General features: G+C 43.3%; 1 protein-coding gene across 1 annotated transcript; it reads left to right on the top strand.

Annotated features, from left to right (window-relative positions):
- Positions 1-7,463: 7,463 nt before the first annotated feature.
- Positions 7,464-25,356, top strand: LOC143956692 (olfactory receptor 6E1-like). The gene is made up of 2 exons (XM_077466890.1): positions 7,464-7,740; positions 22,363-25,356. The coding sequence occupies exon 2, from the start codon at positions 22,385-22,387 to the stop codon at positions 23,312-23,314; it is 930 nt and encodes a 309-aa protein (XP_077323016.1). The 5' UTR covers positions 7,464-7,740; positions 22,363-22,384; the 3' UTR covers positions 23,315-25,356.
- The last annotated feature ends 679 nt before the right edge of the window (positions 25,357-26,035 follow it).

The following is a 26,035-nucleotide window of genomic DNA, read 5'->3' as shown; positions in this document are numbered from 1 at the left end:
ACAAAACAATGCCACCTAAGGTCTGTCTATGATAGGACCTCAAAGTTCCGGCGTTCCCTGGACGGGTAGAACAAGACTTCAAAAAGTGATCTGCCTGGACACAATAAAGGCACAATCTCTCCCTCCTCCTAAGGGTTCTCTCATCCGCAGAGAGACGCGTGAAAACCCAAGTGCGTGGATTCACCTTCACTGACCAACACGGTACCAGGAGGCATGAAAGGTGAGGGAGGCAAGGATGGGACTGCAAAGCTCGGAGACAAAGATACTGGAGGCTTCCGCAAGCGCTCCTTATAAGAGTCTTTCTGTGAGTCTGGAGTCAATGAGGATGGCAAACGTGATCAACTTCTCCAGCACAGTGGGTATATCTCGGGCTGCTATCTCATCCTTGATGGTATCCGAGAGTCCATGAGAAAAAGCAGCCATGAAGGCCTCATTGTTCCAAGCAACCTCTGCTACTAGTGTACGAAATTCAATGGCGTAAACAGCAACAGCTCTCATACTCTAATGGACATGAGTCACTTAGCAGCAGAAGCGGAGTGTGCGAGAATGTCAAATACCCTTTTAAAAGAAGCCACAAACTCAACTCAACTCAAGACAACAGGTTTTTGCCCAGGCCAAGGCTCTTTCAGAAAGCAAAGATATCACAACATCTACTTTGCTTCTGTCCGTGTGAAACACCTGGGGCAGCATCTCAAAGTATATCTCAACCTGGTTGAGAAACTCTCTGCATTGGACTGGATCGTCCCCAAACCACTGGGGAAGCGGAGCAGAACCAGACATACTTCTTATAGAGGTAATACTCAAGGCGGGTGCCTGCACAGAGACTGGAGCACCAGCAGGGACGGTCTACAACACAGGTTGTACCAGAGCAGCCACAGTGGGAGATTCCAGGTGAGCCATGCAACTCGGAAGCATTTGTAACGCCATGGCAAACTGGTCCTTTGGTTGATCCTGCTCATCCAATATGGAAAACCAACAAGTGGATTGACTGCATCTTCTGAATTCATGGGCTTTAACTACTGTCAAAAACCATGAATCAGACCAAGACAGAAGTACAGTTAAATCACACTTGTTTAATAATAAAAGAAAATAGAACAAAACATAGCCAAAGTTCGGTAACTGGAATGAATAATCAGACAAGCCAGAAAGTCAGGAAGACAGAGATCAGCGTAGAGGAAGATCTGGAGCCAGAAAGAATGTCAACCAAGCAAGTCTTTAACATTTCTGTGATGTTGACCAAGGTGAAGGCAGAGATCATCTGGGCTGGATGGCTTAAGTAGGCAGGACTAACGAGCAGGATATCATCAACAGGTGAGTCACTGTGGAGATATGGGAGCTCATAATTAGCCAACAGCTGAGCGGCCAGCTCAGAGGAAGGAAGGGCTGAGCCCAGCCCTGACACTGTCCCTGTGGCTACTGCTACCAGCACCAACTCTTCAGGCACTGCCAGCCCTCTGGGCTGCAGCTGCCATTTTCCACTGCCTGCGCCACCATAATCCTCCAGACTGGCTCTGCACCCATCCCAGACTGTTCCATCCCAGTCCTCTGAGATGTGCCTCCCCAATATTCCCGATTGTGTGCTCACACACCAGCCCTCCTGGCTGCCTCTGTGGAACTCCTGGAGACTTGCCTGGCAGTGTTCTCCTGCTGTCTTCTCTTTCTCCTCCTGTGCCTCTTGTCCAGGATATCTACAAGCTTTCTTGGAATGCCCCGTCCGCACCTGAGCCCTAGCCCAAGGTCACCCCCCCCCCAGACTGGGGAGCTCCCTAAAAGGCCCTGACAGCCTAACACTCCATCTCCATTCTTCCACCCGATCAACTGCTTCCCTTGCTGGGCTGACCTGGGATATTTAATTACTTGTTGACCACCGCATGACTATATACGTCCTCACATTGAGGACGGATATCGTTGTTATGGCAGCAGCTACCTGCCATAACCCCAGTATCGCCGTGTTCGTCCAGTGGTCGGCTACAAGATAAAAGTGGTCTCTGTGGTGGATTCACCGCAAGATCACTTTTATTGGTGGCGGGAGAGGGGCCCCCTCCTCCCGCTGCAATGTGGTACCCTCGCCGCTAACCAGAGTTGTCAGCAGCGGCGGAGGCAATCGGATCCTTCCCGTGGCTGTGCATGGAGACGAGTAAGGGAAAGATGGTCCCCACTCGTCTCCATGACACTTCAGGGCGGAAGCAATGTCAAAACGTCACTTCTGCCCATAGCTCTTAAAGGGCCATTTTGTTTTTCATTTTTTTAAATTACAATTTTTGTAATTTAGCAATAATTCTAGCCCTAGACCCCCTCTGCAACTCAGTTAAAGAACAAGATTCCTCAAAGAGTGGGACTTTGAATGGACACAAGGCAGTATTAGTAAAAAATTACAAAATGTATCATCAATCAATTGTAAACATGAAATACATAACATCGATGATAAAAACATGTATAAGGGGAAAACCAGCTGAAGAAAAGGAGGGAGCTCACAAATTAATGTCTCTTCATGTTTCTTCAGCTGATTTTCCCCTTATACATGTTTTTATCATCAGTGTTATGTATTTCATGTTTACAATTGATTGATAATAAATTTTGTAATTTTTTACTACTTTAACTATGTGCCGGGATAGAACGCACAGGCAGACCAGTCAGTTAGATGAGGCAAAGCTTTATCTTCACTTTCCTCTGTAACTCAAAACATGCAACCTGTAGAATTTTTTAGGTATTGATTTGGTTGATTTTTGGTATCAATTTACTCGGCGTAACATTATCTTTCACAATATAAAAAAAATTGGGCTAACTTTACTGCTGTCTTATTTTTTAATTCAAAAAAGTGTATATTTTTTTTTTAAAAGTGCGCTTGTAAGACCGCAGCGGAAATACGGTGTGACAAAAAGTATTGCAACGACCGCTATTTTATTCTCTAGGGTGTTAGAAAAAAAATGTATAATGCTTGGGGGTTCTAAGTAATTTTCTAGCAAAAAAAATACTTTTAACTTGTAAACAACACATCTAAAAAAAAGGCCAAGTCCTTAAGTGGTTAAGGAGGCCTGCCCCCTGCCAATCCAAGTTAGGGATTGGTCAGGGCTCTGCAGACCCTAGGTGGCTTCACCTCCCCTCCAGCCTCAGTTTCTAGAAAACACCAGAAGATTCTATAAAGAAGTAGGAGGTCCTAGTGATGCCACATGTGAGTCACCCAGCACTACCCTGAGCCACTCCCAGCCCAAATCAAACACACCCAGGCTTGGCTGCTAGCCAAGCTTAAAAATTGACATACTCTAGGGAAAAAAATCTGCACTCATTTCCTATCACACTAGAAGATGCTACACTAACAAATGCCTAAGCACAATTTTACAACTTTGTCATGTGTTAGTAAAACTATACATATAATCACAACTACTTTACGTATAGAGGTGGTTTTATGCCTTGTTTTTTTCAAGACAAATTGGGAATTCTTTTGGTAAATGATAACGGATATCTCCTGATTTTTTATTTTTTATTTTTTTATTATCAAAGGAATACTGGCCCAAAATAGTAAAAAACATTTTTTTATATTAGCTGTATATTTCTTGCTATTATCATAATTTACCACCAACGAACAACCCAATTCTTCTGCCCCTGATGATTGCAGAGATACAACATATGTCTGTTAGTTGTTGTTTGTACCTGTAGTACAGCCCAGAAACAATGGCGCACAATGGTGCACATTTTGCATTCTTTTTTTGTAACTGTCAGTGTGTTTTAGGCAGTATAATGCTAACTGACGCTAACTGATACTGATTTCAAAACCTTTTTTTTTATGCTAACCAAAATATGCCGGCCGTGACCTTTGACCCCGACCTTGACCCTAACACTAACCCTTGATTTTGTTATATTTTTCTTTATTATTTCTTTTTTTTTTATTCTTTGTTTTTTAATTTTGATTAGATTTTGTTTTTTGTTACACACTTTGATTTGTTTACATTTTACTCTCCTGCAAGGAAAATAATTTACAATGTATCTTCTTCTTCATTCAGAAGAGGAAGTAAACACAGGGGCTCACAGTCAGATCAGAGGCTATCACAGCGATCAGGTGACCGGGAACCAAGAGTACTAACGAGAACCGGGGCTCTCAGTGAGAGCCCGGTCTCTGTGCTGGAAGCGCACTGTACGGCTCGTGCCCAGCACAAAGCGTGATACACATACAGTATCTCACAAAATTGAGTACATCCCTCACATTTTTGTAAATATTTTATTATATTTTTTCATGTGACAACACTGAAGAAATTACACTTTGCTACAATGTAAAGTAGTGAGTGTACAGCTTGTATAACAGTGTAAGTTTGCTGTCCCCTCAAAATAACTTAACACACAGCCATTGATGTCTAAACCACTGGCAACAAAAGTGAGTACACCCCTAAATGAAAATGTCAAAATTGGGCCTAATTATCCATTTTCCCTCCCCGGTGTGATGCGACTTGTTAATATTACAAAGTATCAGGTGTGAATGGGGAGCAGGTGTGTTAAATTTGGTGTTATCGCTCTCACTCTCTCATACTGGTTACTGGAAGTTCATCATGGCACCTCATAGCAAAGAACTCTCTGAGGATCTGAAAAAAATAATTTTTGTCCTACATAAAGATTGCCTAGGCTATAGGAATATTGCAAGACCCTGAAACTGAGGTGTAGCACGGTGGCCAAGACCATACAGCAGTTTAACAGGACAGGTTCCACTCAGAACAGGCCTCGCCATGGTCGACCAAAGAAGTTGAGTGCATGTGCTCAGAGTCATATCCAGAGGTTGCCTTTGGGAAATAGACATATGATTGCTGCCAGCATTGCTGCAGAGGTTGAAGGGGTGGGGGTCAGTCTGTCAGTGCTCAGGCCATAGGCCGCACACTGCATCAAATTGGTCTGCATTGCTGTTGTCCCAGAAGGAAGCCTCTTCTAAAGGTGCACATGAAAGCCCACAGTTTGCTGAAGACAAGCAGACTATGGACATGGATTACTGGAACCATGTCCGGTGGTCTGATGAGACCAAGACAAACTTATTTGGTTAAGATGGTGTCAAGCATGTGTGGCGGCAACCAGATGAAGTGTACAAAGACAAGTGTGTCTTGCCTAAAGTCAAGCATGGTGATGGGAGTGTTAAGGTCTGGGGCTGCATGAGTGCTGCCAGTACTGGAGAGCTACAGTTAATTGAGGGAACCATGAATGCCAGCAAGTACTGTGACATACTGAAGCAGAACATGATCCCTTCCCTTCGGAGACTGGGCCGCAGGGCAGTATTCCAACATAACAACCCCAAACACACCTCCAAGACGTCCACAGCCTTGCTAAAGAATCTGAGGGTAAAGGTGATGGACTGGCCAAGTTTGTCTCTAGACCTAAACCCTATTGAGCATCTGTGGGGCATCCTCAAATGGAAGGTGGAGGAACGCAAGGTCTCTAACATCCATCAGCTCTGTGATGTCGGAGCTGGTGGACATCACGGAGCTGGAAATCCCTGCGGAAAACCAACCAACCAATCAGCAGGACACCATTGTCATGGTAACCAACTAACCAATCAGCACCTTCCCTTTTTTAGGTTTTTGTTTTGGATGAAGTGGGAAAAAAAATTCTTCTGTTATTTATTATTTCTGTATTTTCTGTATATTCGAGTTGTGTCCTAACTCGAATCCCCTCAGCAGCCTGCTTCACTTTCTGGCTTCTACCCTCTGCCTGATTAACTTAGATGAGAAATATTACTGAGGCATAGGGTCACCTGATGTAAGGGGATATTCTGTAACCAGGTGAGAGCAAAACTGGAGTTTTCGGTGGGAGTGCAGTTTACATTGTGGCGGATCACTGTGTTTTTCCTTCAGTTTTGGGTGCAGCACCCACTTGAGAAGCACTGTGTTATTTGGACACTATACGAATGTAACACTTATATGGGACATTTATTATGTTTTCCATCTTTTTTGGGTGGAGTAATCGAGAATCATTTCAACTTTGGGTGGAGCAACTGAAAATGATGATTGATACCTGGTGTAAGGGGGCAGTCTGATGGAGACGCCTGCTGTAAGGGGACACTCTGATGGAGACAACCAATGTAAGGGGGCACTCTGATGGAGACACAGGATGTGAGGGAGCACTCTGATGGAGATGCAGGATGTGATGGAGCACTCTGATGGGGACACCTCATTTAAGGGGGCACTCTGATGGAAACATCTGATATAAGGGGGCACTCTGATGGAGATGCCTGATGTAATAGAGCACTCTGTCTGAGACACCTGAGGTGATGGGACATTCTGAATGGGGTTACCTGATGTAAGGAGGCAGTATGATGCAGACATCTGATGTAAGAGGGCTCTGTTATGGATATGCCTGATATATAGGGGCACTCTGACTTGACCCCACTGAAGCCTGCTTCGCTTCCTGGATCCCACCCTCTGCCTAACTTAGATAAGACATATTGCTAAGGTATGGGGTCACCTGATGTAAGGGGGTATTCTGTAACCATTTGAGAGCACAACTGGAGTTTTTTTTTTTTTTTTGGGGAGTGCAGTATACATTGTAGTAGAGCATCCATTTTTTCAAGTTTACCTACAGGTTTAGAGCAATATCCTGTCTGGCTGGGGAAGGCCATTTCATATACCCCACTCCCCACCCCCCTCCAAAAAAATGGCCACTATATGCTATTATTTTGTATAATTATTTATAGTTGTTTATTATATTATAATTTATGATTTCATTTTTCAAACTTTATCATACCAGGGATGTCTGCTAGACTCTGGTTTGGACAGATTTAAGTGAGTTAGTCCTAGGAATTACAGGACTACAATATAAAACGCCAAATTTTCATGCAAAATAATTGTACCGCTTTCAGCACCTAAAATCTGAAATAATCATACCGCCAGGGAGGTTAAGTTCTATTGACAGATAACTCCATCAGTATCACCAGCAAAGCAGCTTCATTATTATCCCATTAAAGAAGAAGATAACTGTGCACTACATTTTGAGATTTCATAACTTGCCACATCACAAATGTTAATTCTCCATTAGGAATGCTAATTTACAAGACCGACTGCTTGTGGCTCGTCCTTGCTTCCGAGCATGCGTGTTTGTACCTTGATCTTTTGTGCGACGGAAAATTCGACAACAGACATTTGTCCGCAGAAAATTTTAAAACCTGCGATCCAACATTTGTCCACGGAAAATCCAACAACAATTGTCCAATGGAGCATACACACGGTCGGATTTTCCGCCAACAGCCTGTCATCACACATTTCCCGTCCGAAAATCCGATTGTGTGTATGAGGCTTAAAAAATAAAGCATAGTAGTTACCATAATATAATATTTTTAATGGAAACTTAATCATTGTTTAAACAAACAGCTGTGGTTGTTCCCATGAGCTATTTGAACTAGAGCTCCTGTGAGATCAGACATACAGAGACACACTAGAGACTTTTTATTAAATATAAGCCAGTTTCAAGGCCAGGGGAGGGGGTGAATTAAAGTCTGTAAGAATAAAATACAGAAACATTTGTTATAAAACTATGGTCACTTAGCCATTTCTTACCAGAATGGACAGGCTTTGGTATTTTTAAACAACGTTTCAAACATTTAATCACGCTTTAGGAGAACAAAAACTTTAATGTAATGATTAATGTGTGATGTATAAAATTACTCAGTTAAAGTTAACATTGACATAACAATGGTCAAGGTTGGAGAAAAGTAGTTAGGTCAAAACAATAGAGAATAAATTGTCTACATACAGAACATTAGGCATTACGGTATGTTTTAAATTCATATAATCGCCAATGTTAAAATATGTATTTGTAAACATTTTATAGATACAGCTTGGGTAATAACATTGCTTATTTATATTTGCTTTTAAGGATGTAATATATATATATATAAAATAGCTTTTCTTTCTTTTTTTACAATTATTTTGTATGTTTTTGCATATCATATAAGTACCAAAAATACAAATTTCAGATCTAAGAGAAAGGCAATTACTTAGGTAATAGGAGGGAAATTGTATTACATTTAGAATGCAGCAGATAAATAGTCAGGTTGATTTACTAAAGAAGTAGAGGCTGTTCACTAAATAAGGTAAATATGTAAATAAAATAAACTTTGCAAAGTGAGTGTTGGTGAATAAGGTGACGTTGTGTTCGTTCTGAACACAAACGTTTTGTATTCAAAGTTGGAACAGATTTACTTTATTATTAAACATTCACTTTACATATATTTTGAAAGCTAACATTCTTTTTGCACACATTTCCAAAGTTAATGTTAACTTTGCTACGTTAACAACTTTTATTCCTTAGTGAGTCATCACCAATATATGGCAATAATCAATTAATAGAAATGTATAGAGACAGCTCTTAATATCATAATAATTACATTATTGTTCACTTGAATTCTAACAACATAAATTTATATGTAACAAGCATATAGTTCATACAGTACATTTACATATAATTGTATATGTATAGCATGAAACAAGTGAAAGCATTAGGAAGACCATATTAACAGAATACTCATGTAGTAAGTCCATTGCGCGTGATGTAGTGTCTGAGACACCATGTATACTGTGTATTGCAATTTAATCAATTCATATGACCCTATCTTAAACCCTAATTTTCCTTTAAAATTCTAGAAGAAGAACAACACAAGTCATTTATGCAGGAACTGTAAGTTTATTATTTATAGCTTAGCCCTATGCAAATACTAAATTTTGGAAGTAGGATTTTGAGCAGGGGAATTGAGCTGCAGTATAGAAATATTGAGTTTGGTACTGAAAAAAGTAAAAGAAGTCAGCTGATTGGGCCTTATATGCCACTCTTACTTTAGCTAGTTGATCCCTAGAACATGTTTACTTTAGGTTTAGATTTCATTATATAGATATACACTTTAAGATATAATTAAAGATTTCTGCCAGAACCTGAAATCAAATAGTATATAAAGGAGGGACATGAAGGCTGTAAACAATCATTTGTTGTTGTTCAGTTTCTATGTTTCTTTGATATTTGTGCTGGGTGTTTTCAGGGTTAGGAAGCATAGACGCTGCTGTAAAATATTCAGTTGTCATGTTTTGTCTCTCAGCAATACATTGACCACATCTAATTTATTTTCTGCCTCTAATTAGTTCTCAGGGCTCAGTACATTTTGTTTTATTTGATTTTTTTTTTATCTAATTAATTTTTAGAATTCCAATTAGTTCTTAAACTCAGTAAACTTCCATGTTGTTAGAAATAAACACCACTCCACAAACATTTCCCAAACTGTTTTTGATGTTTCTGATCACAAAAATATGTCCTGGTAAATTATACTATGGTAAAATGAGGTCTAAAAGAAACCACAATCTTACTTTAGCTACCCTGGGAATTTACACTGGTTTCAGACCTTCAACAGACCAAACCTTCAGATCTATTCTAAAGCTGAAAACATTTATTGTCTTTCTCAAGTACCCACCTCAGCTTGTTTGCATAATGACAATTTTTTCCCCTAATTATCTTCTTCTCTTGTAACAAGATTGAAAAGCTAACTTACTTCAAGGAACTAGATACATATTGCCTGGTGAAGAGACTAGTCCCCTCTACTTGCTGTAATAATGCCCCCTATCAATGTTTTTTTTTTAGCTAGTTCCTGCACTGGGGCTTACATTGAAAGTTTGAGGTTTAAGACCCCACCCCACTTGCTATCCACTGTTTTTTGATGATTTCAGGTTCCATACTTCACTTAACCCTAGGCCCAGTTGGGAATCACTCACTTGCAATTCATTTGAGAGGCCTCTCCTTTACCAGTGGTTGTAGGCTTAGTCTATAGGTGTCCCATCCCAAGCCTGAGGCCCACAAAAATAGGGGATCGGGTGGCCTGGCCACGGGGTCTGGAGGAACCTTCCCAACCATCACCACTGATGGACCCTCCTTTTACCAAACCCCTACTCATCGCTGACCTGAAACCAGCTTTTATGTTCACACACCCCAACTGGTTGTGCCCTCACATCCAGTGAACACACAATCAGTCCAGCATTTATCTTACCAGCAGAAGTCTCACGACATCTGGCTGGTAATAGGGCACTACCTAGCTTCACATACTGAAGGTCTTCACCAAACATATCACAAAGACACTTTAGAACTTTTACTGAATAAGATTCAATTAGATATTGCCAAAATTACAGCCCAAATATATGGTGGCAAGAATGTCTAAAGCATAGTAAAGGTTAAAAACATACTGGATCAGTTTTTCCATCTCTTTTTCTATTGTTAGGTTTTTCACGAGATGTGCTGTGGGGCTCATGATACAGTGCATAAAACAAACTGGGAACGGCAGGTACTCTCCATTTTCCTGAATTACAGGCCTAAGGCTTACTTGCTTTCCTCAACTTATCCATCAAAGGAGATCCCACTAAGGTAGGAGAACAGCGTGCCTAAAACCTCTACATAGTGTTGCAGAGCGTGAAGCAACTTTGCATCCTCCTCCTCTAACAGCTTCCCATCCCCCTAAATAGAAGCCCAAGGGTAGGCAGGGAATAGGGCAGAGAAACCCTAAATGGCACTAAAACCCCATTACAGGTCTCCACGCCACCCCTCTGTACTCCTGTTGTAAGTTGTGCTGACAGCACCACATCAGCACCGACTACAGAATAAATATCTCACAGCAGTGAATACTGTTGAAGTTTACGTTAGTATTCCCCATCTCTCTGGCTGTGCCCTCTCCACTGTTCAGCATTCACCAGCTCCCTGCTGCAATCCAAGACACTCATGGGCCTTTGCAAGGTCTTGCTGTCTCCACCACTTAGCCACTCTAAATATAGTACATAACTGTAGAAACCAGACAGTTAATCTTATACCGCACAGCAATATGAGAATATATTTCTCAGCATGCTACCCTCTTGGGATTCCCTATGGTGGGTCATGCAGTAAATATGTACACCTCATTGGAGATGGGATGAAACTGACAGATGCTGTCATGTATCAAACTAATTTGACACAGCTCATCTTTGTCAGACTGTACTTGCAGCAAAACCTCTCTCATGATACTGTTGTTGATAATAAATGTCTATATATCCACTCTACAGACAGATGTTTTATCAATGTGATGTGCACAGAGGGGGTATGCTGCAATGCTATGTGTGTTTTTGCCTGCCAATCAGTTTTTAGACATCCACTAAATTTACAGAGGTGCTGAAGAAACTGTTGACTGAGAGAATGATTAAAAAATCTGTGCTTTTACAGTTTCTTAAAGATTGGTTGGTTGTACATTTAAAATTTAAAAAGAAAAAAGTAACACACTACCAAAAGGTTGGAGAATGCTGCTCACCCCTGGGTAATAACAAAAAAGAAAAAGAAGCAATTTCCCCGGAGGTGGTTTTTTTTGGCAGCAAAACAATGTCTATAATAAGGGTAGGAGAATGTTGAATAAAAAAGATTTAAATATTTATTGATACATTAAAAATGTGACACATTGGTTAAAATATGAACTCCACTGGACAATTAGTAAGAACTAAAACACAGCATTAATGAAAAGTGGGTGTACATATACAGACAAAAATTTCACATAGACACTGTATAACTTTACAGACAGTGGAGATGTGACTCTGATGCGTTTCAACCCGCGATATGGGTCTTCTTCAGAGGGATGGTCTGTCATGGAAGGAAAACATCATGAGTATATACATTGGAAATTACTTCAATATAGTATGAGTATCTGGAATCCTAATATAATTAGCGAATAATGTACATCCAGATAGGTGGAGAAAAAAGTTCACAGTGGAGATCCTTCTCAGAGAATGAAAAAAAAAATAAACCGCTTATCTCTCTCCCTACATACGTATACAGGGGGCCCCGACGTTACCAGCTGTCACCGCACACCAGGAGGCAAAAGGGCCGAGTCTGATGGTGCAGCTTACAAGAGATCACACTGTTCACTCCTCTCCAATGTAGTCCACAGGAGGGAGTGCAAGCATCGGCAACCAAGGGGTGGGAGGGAGGCACCTATAGCGAAATTTAATGTGGATGTGCAATTAGTGCTGCTTGCTCAATAATTGATTGAGCAGGCAACCTGGCTAAAGTATAAAATATTTGTTTATATAAAATGTACCTACAGGTATTCAGCATGCAAAAAAAGGGGGGGGGGAAGGGTATGCCAGGGAACCCTGTACCATGTGTGAAAAAAGAAATAGTGCACGATGATGTCCACACAATAACCAAAAAATGTGATGGTGCTAGAAAGATAAAACATGTGTGAAGAAGGAAATAAAATATGTGAACCACGGAAGTGAAAGTGTGTGTTGAATGACAAAAAAGTACACTAGAAAGGAAATGGTGAAGGAAGTGAATAATCAGTGCATGTATATGCAAAATGTGACCAGAAGTGCTGAAAGTGGGTTATTACCTGAATTAGTCACTATGTAGATAAGAACCCCCCGAAAAGTAAAACGGGGGGAAGGAGAAAAGAGATGGTGGGAACAAACCCAATCCAAAATAGGTCGTAGGGACAAAAACCCCACAAGTGTTCAAAGCCCAAAGGGGCAATTCCCCTGATCTATAAATAAATCATCAGAGCCTCCCATTTTGGGAACGCTCTGATGATGATAGCCTTAATATGGTCAGATATATATTTGTTATATATTTATAATCATCTTTATAATAACATTTTGGATTGGCAACATTCACTGTTCTTTGTCTTCATGTGTATATACATTGTTAACATACGGATAATTACATATTGAATGAATATGACAAACTTTGGCATTTTTTTGGTTAACAACATATCCTTCTCTCTCCCCCAGGTGGCGCACGAGTTCCGTATGCTGCCGTTCCGGGATTGGTGGACTCTTTTAGTATGGCTTCCCGGCAAGGGGGGGCCCTTGCGCGCTCGGGCCCCTCCCCTGTGTCCCCAAGTGTGGGCAATTGGGCTGGTACCACTTGCCTGACTGGGGAACTTCCCCTTGCCGGTGGCGTCCCGGAACATCCCCAGACGGCGCGCCTTGCGGCGCACGTGCGGACGTCACGCTGGTGCGAAGTGGGCTGACGTAATCACGGGGCTGTTCATGCCCTTCCGGGATGCCGGGGAGATCAAACGTGGTCCGCTGCTATGGCAACCATGTAGCGTCGGATGACAATAGGCCGAGGGAAGGGTGGGACTTGCCAATTGCTGATCTTCGGCGCATGTGCGAGCGTCTTTTGCCCACTATAAATATCCCCCAGACATGGAGGGATGTTTAATCTTATCCCTACAGGAAGCAAATCATTAGATCACTCAGCGTATATATGGTAGGTTCCTTTGATTATTTTGGAACACACTTGGGGAAATAACAATACGTTTTTTTCGAATGTCACTACTCATATGTGAGGTTAATATATTAATTAATTATATTGCTATCCATATTTGATTTATTTATAGATCAGGGGAATTGCCCCTTTGGACTTTGAACACTTGTGGGGTTTTTGTCCCTACAACCTATCTTGGATTGGGTTTGTTCCCACCATCTCTTTTCTCCTTCCCCCCGTTTTACTTTTCGGGGGGTTCTTATCCACATAGTGACTAATTCAGGTAATAACCCACTCTCAGCACTTCTGGTCACATTTTGCATGCACATGCACTGATTATTCACTTCCTTCACCATTTCCTTTCTAGTGCACTTTTTTGTCATTCAACACACACTTTCACTTCCGTGGTTCACATATTTTATTTCCTTCTTCACACATTTTTTATCTTTCTAGCACCATCACATTTTTTGGTTATTGTGTGGACATCATCGTGCACTATTTCTTTTTTCACGCATGGTACAGAGTTCCCTGGCATACCCTTCCCCCCCTTTTTTTTTTGCATGCTGAATACCTGTAGGTACATTTTATATAGACATTGTATACTTTAGCCAGGTTGCCTGCTCATTCAATTATTGAGCAAGCAGTGCTAATTGAACATCCACATTAAATTTCGCTATAGGTGCCTCCCTCCCACCCCTTGGTTGCCGATGCTTGCACTCCCTCCTGTGGACTACATTGGAGAGGAGTGAACAGTGTGATCTCTTGTAAGCTGCACCATCAGACTCTGCCCTTTTTCCTCCTGGTGTGCGGTGACAGCTGGTAATGTTGGCGCCCCCTGTATACGCATGTAGGGAGAGAGATAAGCGGTTTATTTTATTTTTCATTCTCTGAGAAGGATCTCCACTGTGAACTTTTTTCTCCACCTATCTGGATGTACATTATTCGCTAATTATGTTAGGATTGCAGATGCTCATACTATATTGAAGTAATTTCCAATGTATATACTCATGATGTTTTCCTTCCATGACAGACCATCCCTCTGGCGAAGACCCGTATCGCGGGTTGAAACATGTCAGGGTCACATCTCCACTGTCTGTAAAGTTGTACAGTGTCTATGTGAAATTTTTGTCTGCATATGTACACCCACTTTTCATTAATGCTGTGTTTTAGTTCTTACTAATTGTCCAGTGGAGTTCATATTTTAACCAATGTGTCATATATTTTTTATGTATCAATAAATATTTTAATCTTTTTTATTCAACATTCTCCTACCCTTATTATAGACATTGTTTTGCTGCCAAAAAACCCCACAGCAGGGGAAATTGCTTCTTTTTCTTTTTTGTACATTTAAAATTTTACCCTGAATGAATGAATGAATGAAATACTTGTATAGCGCACAATGCGAACTGAATCGCCTCTAGGCGCTGTGGCGAGCTTTGATCATCTGCTAAAAGAGGAAGGTCTTGAGTTTTTTCCTAAAAGCCAGGTGATTTTCTTCCAGGCGGATACTGATTGGTAGAGCATTCCATAGCCGAGGCCCTTGGACAGCGAATCTCCGATCACCCTTGGATTTATACCGGGCTTTGGGCACGAGGAGGAGGTTTTTGTTGGCTGATCGAAGACTGCGGTTTGGTGTGTAATGATTTATTTTCTCCATTAGGTATTGCGGAGCTTCTCTATGCACGCATTTGTGGGTGAGGCAAAGGGTCTTGAACGTGATCCGATTTTTTACGGTTAGCCAATGTAAGCTCCTCAGTGAAGGAGAAATGGATTCCCAGGGTTTTTTTCCTGTTATCAGCCTTGCCGCCGTGTTTTGGATCAGTTGTAATCGCGCAAGTTGATATTGTGGTAATCCTATGTAAAGCGAGTTTGCGTAGTCCAGTCGTGAATTAATGATTGTTCCAACTACCACTGCTTTGTCATTCTTTGGGATAAAAGGGATGAGTCTGCGAAGCATGCGCAGCAGATGGTGACATCGACTGACTACAGATCCTATTTGCGCATCCATTGACATTTGTGCGTCTAAAATAACCCCGAGACTCTTCGCTTTGGTCTTTGGGGAGATAGTCTGCCCAAAGACGGTTGGTGGAGACCAGGAGGTTTTGGTTGCGGGCTTATGATTTGGGTGTAAGATAAGAAGCTCTGTCTTTGATTGGTTCAGCTGGAGGGAGTTGGTGGTCATCCAGTCCTCTATTGATTTGAGGCAGTTTTCAAGTTGTTGTTGGTGATCTTTTTTTCCATTGATCCGGAAATAAAGTTGCGTGTCGTCAGAGTAAGAGTGGAAGCAGAGATCTGAGCATCTGATGATTTGAAGGAGTGGGCGAATGTAAATGTTGAAGAGAACGGGTGACAACGGAGAGCCTTGAGGGACTCCGCAGGTGACCCTGCTAAAGGACTAAATGAAACTGTGTGCCAGGTGGGGATAGCTCTTCTGTAGGCTGTGGTGTGCAGGTACCAGGTAGCAATGAGATGAGACATTTGTTCCATCAGGAATTAGGAACTCTAGCCCAAGTGCTGTTCAAGATCCTATTGTGGATGGAAGGATTACAAAATGCTGGGCAGCCTTGAATGTGTGTAGCAGATATGGCTTTATCTACAGAGAGAAAATCTACAGGAAACAACCAGTGACACATGAAAGAAGTTCTTTGTAAGATAGTGCCATTTAATGCCAAAATACAAAGAAGACTGAACACTAGGGATGAGCTTCGTGTTCGAGTCCAACATACGTTCGACTCGAACATTGGCTGTTCGTCCGTTCGGCGAAGTCCGAACATTTTGGTCCGTTCGCGCCAAATTCGTGTGGCGCTCACGGCCCACAATGCACTGCCATGGCGCAGTGAATTGCTGGCTCATCATTGGCCAAGCATGCACTGTGACCCCGCATGCTTGGCCAATCGCAGCGCCAGCAGTGAGGAGAGCCATGATTGGCCACAGGCAGGATGCCTGTGGCCAATCATAGCTCAGGCTGTGTAGTGCACGCCCCACACTATATAAGGCCGCCAGCGCGGTGGCCTTGTGTAGTGTGTTGGCGTCTGAAGCAGTGGGTGTTCTGTGTACCTTCAACACAGTACACACCGATCGTTTTCGGCCGATTTTCGATCTTGCTGTTGTGTAGTGGTTATTGTCTGCGTGCCCTGACCGCAGTATACACTGCTATATTCACCTTACCTATATAGCTAGTGATCTATCTTTTATAATAGAGCTTGCAGTCAGTAGTGTTAGGAGATAGTGCGTGCTGTCTGCGTGCTCTGTACCCAGTACATACCGCTATATCCACCTACATAGCTGTTCTCTATTTGAGCCCACTTGCCATCTGCGGGAGTTATTGGAAGTTGTGTGTGCCTCCAGCACAGCACAGTATACATCTGTATATACCCCTTTATCTCTGGTGTTCTATAATAAAGGCATTTGCAGGAGTTAGTGGGTGTTCTGTTTACCTTCAACACAGTACACACCGATCGTTTTCGGACGATTTTCGATCTTGCTGTTGTGTAGTGGTTGTTGTCTGCGTGCCCTGACCGCAGTATACACCGCTATATTCACCTCACCTATATAGTGATCTATCTTTTATAATAGAGCTTGCAGTCAGTAGTGTTAGGAGATAGTGCGTGCTGTCTGTGTGCTCTGTACCCAGTACATACCGCTATATCCACCTACATAGCTGTTCTCTATTTAAGCCCACTTGCCATCTGCAGGAGTTATTGGAAGTTGTGTGTGCCTCCAGCACAGCACAGTATACATCTGTATATACCCCTTTATCTCTGGTGTTCTATAATAAAGGCATCTGCAGGAGTTAGTGGGTGTTGTGTGCCTCTAGCACAATATACACTACCCAACTGCTTTTTTACCCAACTCCCTTCAGGCCATTACCATGTCTGGAAGGCCAGCAAGGAGAGGCAGACAGGCGCGAGCCGATAAAAGAGGGCAAGCAGGCTCTGTGTCTAGAGACAACAGTGCTGGTCGTGGACGCGGTGCATTGTCATCAGCACGTGGCCATGGGACACGCTTGTCCTTCTTTTCGGCAGCTGGACATGTTGAACCGCAACATGCCAACGACTTGGTAGAGTGGATGACCAAGCCCTCTTCATCCTCCTCATCCTCTCTCACCCAGTCTCAGGGTACTAGCAAAGCAGCTGCCAACGCATCGTCTTCCCTCCTCTCAATGTCATCATCAGTGACTCCTTCCCTAGACCCACCACGTCCTCCTGAGGAGTCTCCTGAACTCTTTGAGCACAGTGTTGGGTACATGCTCCAGGAGGATGCCCAGTGTTTTGTGGGCTCTGATGATGACACTCAGCTAGAGGAAGGCAGTAGCGTGAGTGCAGAGAGAGGGGATGCTCAAGAAGGACAGCAATCTGGCAGTCATGTTCCACAAGCTGCAGCATACTGCCAGGTTTGCTACAGCGATGAAGAGGGAGGGGATGATGAGGGCACTGACTCCACGTGGGTGCCTGGAAGGAGAGAGGAGGAGGAGGAGGAGGAGGCACATGTCCAACGAGGCAGGATGCCCTCCGGGGGCCAGCTTAGGGGCAGCACACCGACTGAATCACACCGCAGAGCTCCGCCTGTGCAGAGCGCTGCCTCTGCGCGTTATTCTAAAAGTTCTTTGGTGTGGGCCTTTTTTGAGACGAGTGCATTAGATCGCACCACTGCTATTTGCAACATATGTCTCAAGCGTATCTCACGTGGCCAAAACATCAGCCGCTTGGGCACCACATGCTTGACCAGACATATGTTGACCTGCCATGCAGCTCGTTGGCAAGCGTACCTCAAAGACCCACACCAAAGAACAAAGCGGACCTCTCCTTGCTCCTCATCAGCTGGCATCTCCAATCCCACTAGACCTTCAGTCCTCTCTGAAACCTGCTCTGAGAGGAATGAAGGTGTAGAATTAGGTGTGTCACAGCCAAGTGCTTCCGGGAACTCTGCTAGCGGTACACCCACGTCCGATTATAGCAGGCAAATGTCCCTGCCCCAGCTGCTGGACCGGCGAAAGAAGTTCACTCCCAGCCATCCACATGCCCAGTGGTTGAATGCTAGCTTGGCTAAATTGCTAGCACTTCAACTGCTGCCTTTTCAGTTGGTAGACTCGGCCCCCTTCCGTGAGTTTGTACAATGTGCGGTTCCTCAGTGGCAGGTCCCCAAACGCCACTTTTTCTCACGGAAGGCGATTCCGGCTCTCTACCGGCATGTGGAAGGCAATGTCCTTGCCTCGCTGGACAGAGCGGTCAGCGGTAAGGTGCATATTACCGCTGACTCATGGTCCAGCAGGCATGGACAGGGACGTTACCTGTCTTTCACGGCCCATTGGGTCACTCTTCTGGCAGCTGGGAAGGATGCAGGACAAGGTGCAGTAGTGTTGGAGGTTGTTCCGCCACCACGCCTCCAAAATGCTACTATTGGTTGTGACACACCTCTCTCCTCCACCCCCTCCTCTTCTTCCTCCATGGCCTCTTCCAGTGCTCTGTCCTCAGAACCAGCGGTGCTCCGTAGGCGTTCCAGGGGCTACGCAAGTACGCAGGCAAAACGATGCCATGCCGTGCTTGCGCTGGTTTGTTTGGGGGACAGGAGCCACACTGGGGCGGATGTTTTGTCAGCTCTGCAGGGGCAGGCCGAGAGGTGGTTGACGCCACGCCAGCTTAAGCCAGGAATGGTGGTTTGCGACAATGGCACCAACCTCCTCTCTGCCCTCCGACAGGGACAACTGACCCATGTGCCCTGTGTAGCTCACGTCCTTAACCTGGTGGTGCAGCGGTTCTTGGGCAGGTACCCCGGCTTACAGGATGTCCTGAAGCAGGCCAGGAAAGTCTGTGTGCATTTCCGCCGATCATTTAATGCCTGTGCTCGGCTGGCTGAGCTCCAAAAGGAGTTGAACCTGCCCAAGAACCGCCTTATATGTGACATGCCCACCAGATGGAACTCAACATTGGCCATGCTGCAGCGGCTGCACACGCAGCAGAGGGCCATCAATGAGTACCTGTGCGACTACGGCACCAGGACAGGGTCAGGGGAGCTTGGTTTTTTCTCACCACGCCAGTGGGGCATGATCAGGGATGCATGCACTGTCCTGTCACCGTTTGAGGAGGCCACAAGGATGGTGAGCAGTGACAGTGCATGCATCAGTGACACTGTACCTCTTGTCCACCTGTTGGAGCATACGCTGCGTGAAATAATGGACAGGGCACTTGAGGCAGAACAGAGGCAGGAAGAGGAGGACTTCCTTGCCTCTCAAGGCCCCCTTTATCCAGACAGTGTTCCTGCTGTGCCACCCATCACACAGGAAGAGGATGAGGAGGAGGAGGATGATTGTGTCAGCATGGAGGTGGAGGCTGGCACTCAGCATCAGCAGCAGCAGCAGCAGTCTTGTAGGGATGATTTACAGTCCCAAGAAACACGTGGACTTGTACGTGGCTGGGAGGAGGTAGCTGCGGATCATGTTGTCCTTAGTGACCCAGAGGACTCCGGACCGAATGCCTCAGCTAACCTACGCTGCATGGCCTCCCTGATCCTGCAAAGCCTGCGGAAGGATCCTCGTATTCTTCGGATCAAGGAGAGGGACCATTACTGGCTGGCCGCTCTCCTTGATCCACGGTACAAGGGTAAGGTTGCCGACCTTATCTTGCCATCGCAGATGGAGCAGAGGATGAGACATCTCCGGGAGGCCTTGCAGAAAGGTCTGTGCAACGCGTTCCCAGAGACTGGGAGGTTACAAACTCCTGGTCCTGGACAACGTGTTGCTGAGGCATCGGTCAGAAGGAGCGGTGGAGAAGGTGGCCGTCTGACTGATGCTTTCAGACAATTATTTAGTCCGCAGCCCCAAGGTATGATCGGTTCCAGCACCCATCGCCAGCGTCTGATTTACATGGTGCAGGAATACCTAGGGGCAAGGTCAGACTTGGACACCTTTCCCACCGAAAATCCTCTGGCTTACTGGGTCTTGAGGATGGATCACTGGCCAGAGCTTGCACAGTATGCAATTGAGCTACTGGCCTGTCCTGCATCCAGCGTTCTTTCGGAACGCACCTTCAGTGCTGCTGGTGGCTTTGTTACCGATCACAGGGTGCGCCTGTCCACCGAATCAGTTGATCGACTGACCTTCATCAAGATGAATCAGTCTTGGATCACCCACAGCTACCAAGCACCTGAAGCTGATGTAACAGAATCATTTTTTTTGAAATATCACATCCCTTCAAGACTGCCTATGCTGATGCTGAGTGACTGTCCTGTTATGTTGATTGTCTATCCTCTTCCTCCTCCGCTGATATGTTGGAAGAACATTTCTGGTTCTGGTTGATGCCATCAGCCCAATTTTTCTGCCCCTGTTTAACAGGGGCGTTTAAGTACAATTTTTGATGCAATGCTTTGCAGCAGGGCTAATTCCTGCAATCAAACAAGAGTATATGGGAGAGGTTGCAGTGTGGTGGCACCAGCACCAGTGCCTAAGGCCCAATTTTTCTGCCCCTGTTTAACAGGGGCGTTTAATTACAATTTTTGATGCAATGCTTTGCAGCAGGGCTAATTCCTGCAATAAAACTAGAGTATATGGCAGAGGTTGCAGTGTGGTGGCACCAGCACCAGTGCCTAAGGCCCAATTTTTCTGCCCCTGTTTAACAGGGGCGTTTAAGTACAATTTTTGATGCAATGCTTTGCAGCAGGGCTAATTCCTGCAATAAAACTAGAGTATATGGGAGAGGTTGCAGTGTGGTGGCACCAGCACCAGTGCCTAAGGCCCAATTTTTCTGCCCCTGTTTAACAGGGACATGTGCCCACCCAGAGTAACGGTGAGGACTTATAGTGTTGTGGCACCAGCAACACAACCACCAAAGGTACATTTTTCTACCACTGTTCAACAATGGCATGTAATTACAATTCTTGATATAATCGTTCACAGCAGGGCGCTCCAGCGCCCACCAAGAGTCACTTTGAGGGCTTACAATGTTGTGGCAAAACCAACACCTTGTTCCGCCATTTCTGCAGAGCATATAGGGCAGGCCCCTACTTTCAAACATCCAATTTACAAACATCTCCTACTTGCAAACGGAAGGAGACAACAGCAAGTGAGATGAAAAAAGATGGACGACAAAACAAATTATACAGGGGTGATAACCCTTCCCTATGTTTTCCAAAAAGCTTAAAAATAGTTTTTTTGACTGGAGCTACACTTTAAAAATGTACCAGTTGAAAATTAACACAACAAACCTACACAGTCCCTGTCTTGTTTGCACCGCCTGTATACTGCTGTTCTGAGTATATAGGGCCTGGGGGCCACACGCATTTCCTTTTTTTAATATGGGTACGGGGTTCCCCTTAATATGCGTACAAGACCTAAAGGGGCTGGTAATGGGCAGGGAGGGCTACCCATGCCATTTTTCTCAATGATTTTCAACCATATTGCAGGAACCAGATATAACATTAAAACCGCAAGCAGTTTTAAATGGTGTTATTTCCGTTTAATGTAATTTTGTGCAGGGACTGTTCTAAACACGGGAAACACGTGGCACTTCACAGGCATACTACACACCCCCCAGGCACCATATTTAAAGGAATATTTCACTTTTTTTTTTCACTTTAATCGTCATTAAAATCAGTGCTCCCGCCAAAACTGACATTTTTAAAAACATTTTAGGCATTGACCCATGTCCCCTGGGGCAGGAGCCAGGTCCCCAAACCCTTTTTAGGACAGTATCTTGCATATTAGCCGTTAAAATTAGCACTTTTCATTTCGAACGTTCGAGTCCCATAGACTTCAATGGGGTTCTAAAGTTCGTTCGAATTTGGGGTCTGTTCGAAAGTTCTGGTGCGAACCAAACCGGGGGGTGTTCGGCTCATCCCTACTGAACACCTGTTAACTGGATCACAGGAATACTTTTTGTAAAACATATTGACTTGTTTTATCATATATGTGATCCTAGTTTTCTTTTTTATTGCATTTAAGATAGATAAAATAAATTAGTTGCATAATTATGTTCTCTTCTCAGGTCCCTATTTTTTTATTTAGAAAAATCAAGAACTGAATTTTCTGGCTTCCTGTTTTCTTTTTCAGAAATACAGATTTCCACATATTTTATATATGCAGCATATCTAATCAATTTACCTATGTAGTAGAATTTAGACTTTATGTTTTATTTTTAGGAATTCTCTAGATGTGATTGCAATGATTTCTCTCAATCAAACCACATTCATACTTGTTGGGTTCACCTTTGGACCTTGGGTACAAAATGGTGTGTTTTTACTTTTTCTACTACTTTATTCTATATCCCTAACTGGAAACATGTCGATCATTGCAGCCATATGGCTCGACAGACGTCTTCATATTCCCATGTATTTTTTCCTCACCAGCTTGGCTTTTTTGGACATTTGGTTTATAACATCTACAGTGCCCAAACTGCTCACTATCTTGGCTTCCAGTAACAGGGAGATTTCTTTACCTGGATGCTTTCTACAACTTTATTTTTATGTTTCTCTTGGAACTATAGAATTCTATCTTTTAGCAGTTATGTCAGTAGACAGGTATGTGGCAATCTGTCACCCACTGAGGTATCATTCAATCATCTCTCATAGGGTCTGTCTTTGGTTGGTATTAGTGTCATGGATATTTGGCTTTCTTACCTTTATCTACCCCACAGTTCTACTGTTTGGTCTGTCTTTTTGTGGACCATATGAAATCAATCATTTTTTCTGTGACAGCTCAGCAGTGGTAGAGATCAGTTGCTCAGATATAAACCAGTTTGATATGGTCTTTGCCAGTTTTGCTTCAGCTGTAATTTTGGGCTCATTCATCCTTACTTTGATTTCCTACTGTAATATCCTTATCACTGTCCTAATGATACCCTCAGCCAGTGGGAAAATCAAAGCTTTCTCCACTTGTACTTCTCATTTCACAGTGGTATCATTAGTCTATGGTAGCGCCATCTTTATTTATGTACGTCCAGTGGAAAGTTCTTCTCCTGACCTTAATAAAATTGTAGCACTTCTTAACAGTGTCCTGACACCAGTGCTCAATCCATTTATATACAGCCTGAGGAACAAGCAGGTCCAACAAGTTTTCAGGGATTTAGAGAAAAGTTTGCTTTTGAAAAAGTAAATTACAATTTGTGAAGCTACAGATCAATACATTCTTTTTTTATTATGCCATCACTTAAAGTCTCTTTGATGAGTTGCCCACATTACCAAACTCTGAAAACTGAACTCCAGGCAGATGTTTCTAAACCGCCAATGAATTCAATTATATATTAATCATTAATTGTATATTAAACTAGTATAAATACCTGAACTTGTTTTGATGTTAGCCTTGTGATCTCCTGTACTGTGCTCAGATTTGGAGAGGCAAAAGCAGCACTAGGAGTCAATCAGATGTTTATTGTATGTATATGTACTGGCAATGAACATGCTGAAAGGAGCTAGCTCAGAAAGATGATCTCATTAATCTGTTGCTTTTCCTTACTCAATTACTCCTCAATGACAAGGGACAGAAGCTGTGTTGCTTAAGGCAAAACTAAAGGTTTTATTATTTTTGAAAATTGCTAGCAGTTTTTATTGCAGATGAGACACTGTATGTGTATTCTGCAAAAATGACTGTTTAGTTGTACACTGAGACATGCATCTGCAGCTCAAAGTACAATCTTGGCATGCTTTGGGTGCTGGGAATCAGTAATTCCACTGCATATGCAAGAGAGTTACATCATCCCTGTTTGGACAATTAAGGTGGCTAAAGACTCGAAACCCAGAAAAAGACTGAGAGAAGATGTCAGCGGTGGGGACAGAGTAATGGGGCAGGGTGTAGATGTCACTTTGATGGAAGAGGTCATATTGAGACTTGTGTGTGCCATATTGCGTCACTATGATATACAGGCTCACATGTTATGGCAAGAGCCCTTAGCCACCAAAACTGTTTAATTGAGCTTTAACTGAAGTAGACAAAAGTCAGGTCACCAGACTGGCTCTGCACAAATACAAATGCGTTACCAGTTAAGACAGATCCTGTATAAATATTTTAAATGTGTTTTTAGACTTTAGACTGTATATTTTTGTGATCTTGTACTACACACATACAAACAAGCTCAGGTGACATTTTGGTGGTGGTAACCATGCCACCAAAAATACAGAAAATAAAGGTAGAAATTGATGGTATGAATGGATGATAGGGCAAAAAGAAAAAAGTAACGGGGGATTTTTAATATTAATGAAAAGGACATCAAGTGCTAATATTGCTGGAACTGAACAGCAATCTGTTCCAGATTTTGCACTTGGTCATGGACCTATTGTTGATGGCATAGAAAAAAAAACTCACTATAGCTGCTTATCCCTAAAAATGTCAGATTACGTTATATTAGGTTTTTTCTAATAGAATTGTTAGACCTCTACTTTTTTAACTGTCATACTTTACTGTCAGTTCAATGTTTTGTATGTCTCAAATTACGGTACTCACAACCTAACTGTACTATTAATACAATTTTAGGATACATTGTACAACATTCTTAGTATGTGCAGAGACACATGATATAGTAAGATTACCTTGATAGCATTATAATGAGTGTTCTGTTTCAGGTGTGTTTTTCCAGTGCATGCTTAGCATCTCATGTAATTAAATCTAAGCTGATGTGGCCCTTGCAGCTGTTTAATAGAAATAGTGGCACCCAGACCACAGAACAGGTGAAAAAAAATGTTGTGTTTAAAGCAAGACAATCTGTATATTAATAGACACATTTTGGATTTTATTTTACAGTATAGGAAAAATTATTGAATCTTTTTAAAGCCGAAGTTTATGTATGGACTATTTTGCATAGTTACATTAATCCAGCTTGAATCAATGAAAGCATGCATGTGCCATACCTAAACGACCCCCATGGAAGCTGGAAATCACTGTAGTAGGGCACTGCTACTACAATGTGCAATGACTGTCATTAGCTTCAGGGTCCTGAGTTGAGCAGCTGGCCTGCTGCTTTGTGAACACAAGAAGTCACTTGTTCCAAAAGGGTGCTATCCAGAGAACACTTTGCTTTTTCTCAATGAATGCAAAGTGTTCTGTAATTGGACAGGGAGGAGAATGTAGCATCACCTCCCTGCCTCATCACCTCACCCAATCAGAAAATTCCTTGAGAAAATGCAATAAGTTTTCTGAATGGTGCCCATGACAAGCGAACAAAGACCTCTGATCACTACGCAGTAGAGCAACTGTTTGGTAGAGAAGCCAGAAACTAGCATTTGCATTTGTATGTACTATTCCTGTAGTAGTGGATGGAGGTGATGAAAGCAGACTTCAGGTTGTCGCTGGCTGATCATAACTAGCTGGCAGTGGATGCCCCTGTACACACGTGATGACTCTCGCTGGCACCGGCTGAGACGCGGCCACAGCACAGTCTGAAACTGAGTTACTTGCTTGCAGATCCAGGCCAGAGTCCCAAGAGAGCGATCCTGACCCAGCACACGCTTTATATTACTTCTCCGTGCATTATTTTGTCCTACTCCAGGCGGCTGGTACTTGTAGTCCATTACAGTCTGGCCTGAATGTGAAACCTGTGTCCTGGGACTGCAGCTCCCAAGATGCTTTGCTTTACTCCCTGGATGTGATTACCTAGAGGGAAGGAGTCTTACTGCAACAAAGCTGCAGAGTGTCTCCTGATACTGCAGGCAATATTAGGCAGCTCCTGGCTATACCAAGGGTAGGATTTAAGACCTCTACTGATGTTGTTACTGCTTTGGTTAACATTGGAGAAATTTGTCCTCACTTCTTGTCCTGTTGAAAGGAGGAGTTCACAGGGACAGAAAGTGATGAGCAAATTCTCCAGTGGGTAAAGAGATGGCA

The sequence above is a fragment of the Lithobates pipiens genome, unplaced genomic scaffold (genome assembly GCF_037356315.1).
Source record: "Lithobates pipiens isolate NorthernLeopardFrog02 unplaced genomic scaffold, aLitPip1_a1.2 Scaffold_4, whole genome shotgun sequence".
NCBI classification, from domain to species: domain Eukaryota; kingdom Metazoa; phylum Chordata; class Amphibia; order Anura; family Ranidae; genus Lithobates; species Lithobates pipiens.
The sequence above is the reverse complement of the archived record's forward strand: the minus strand, read 5'-3'. Positions and strand labels throughout refer to the sequence as shown.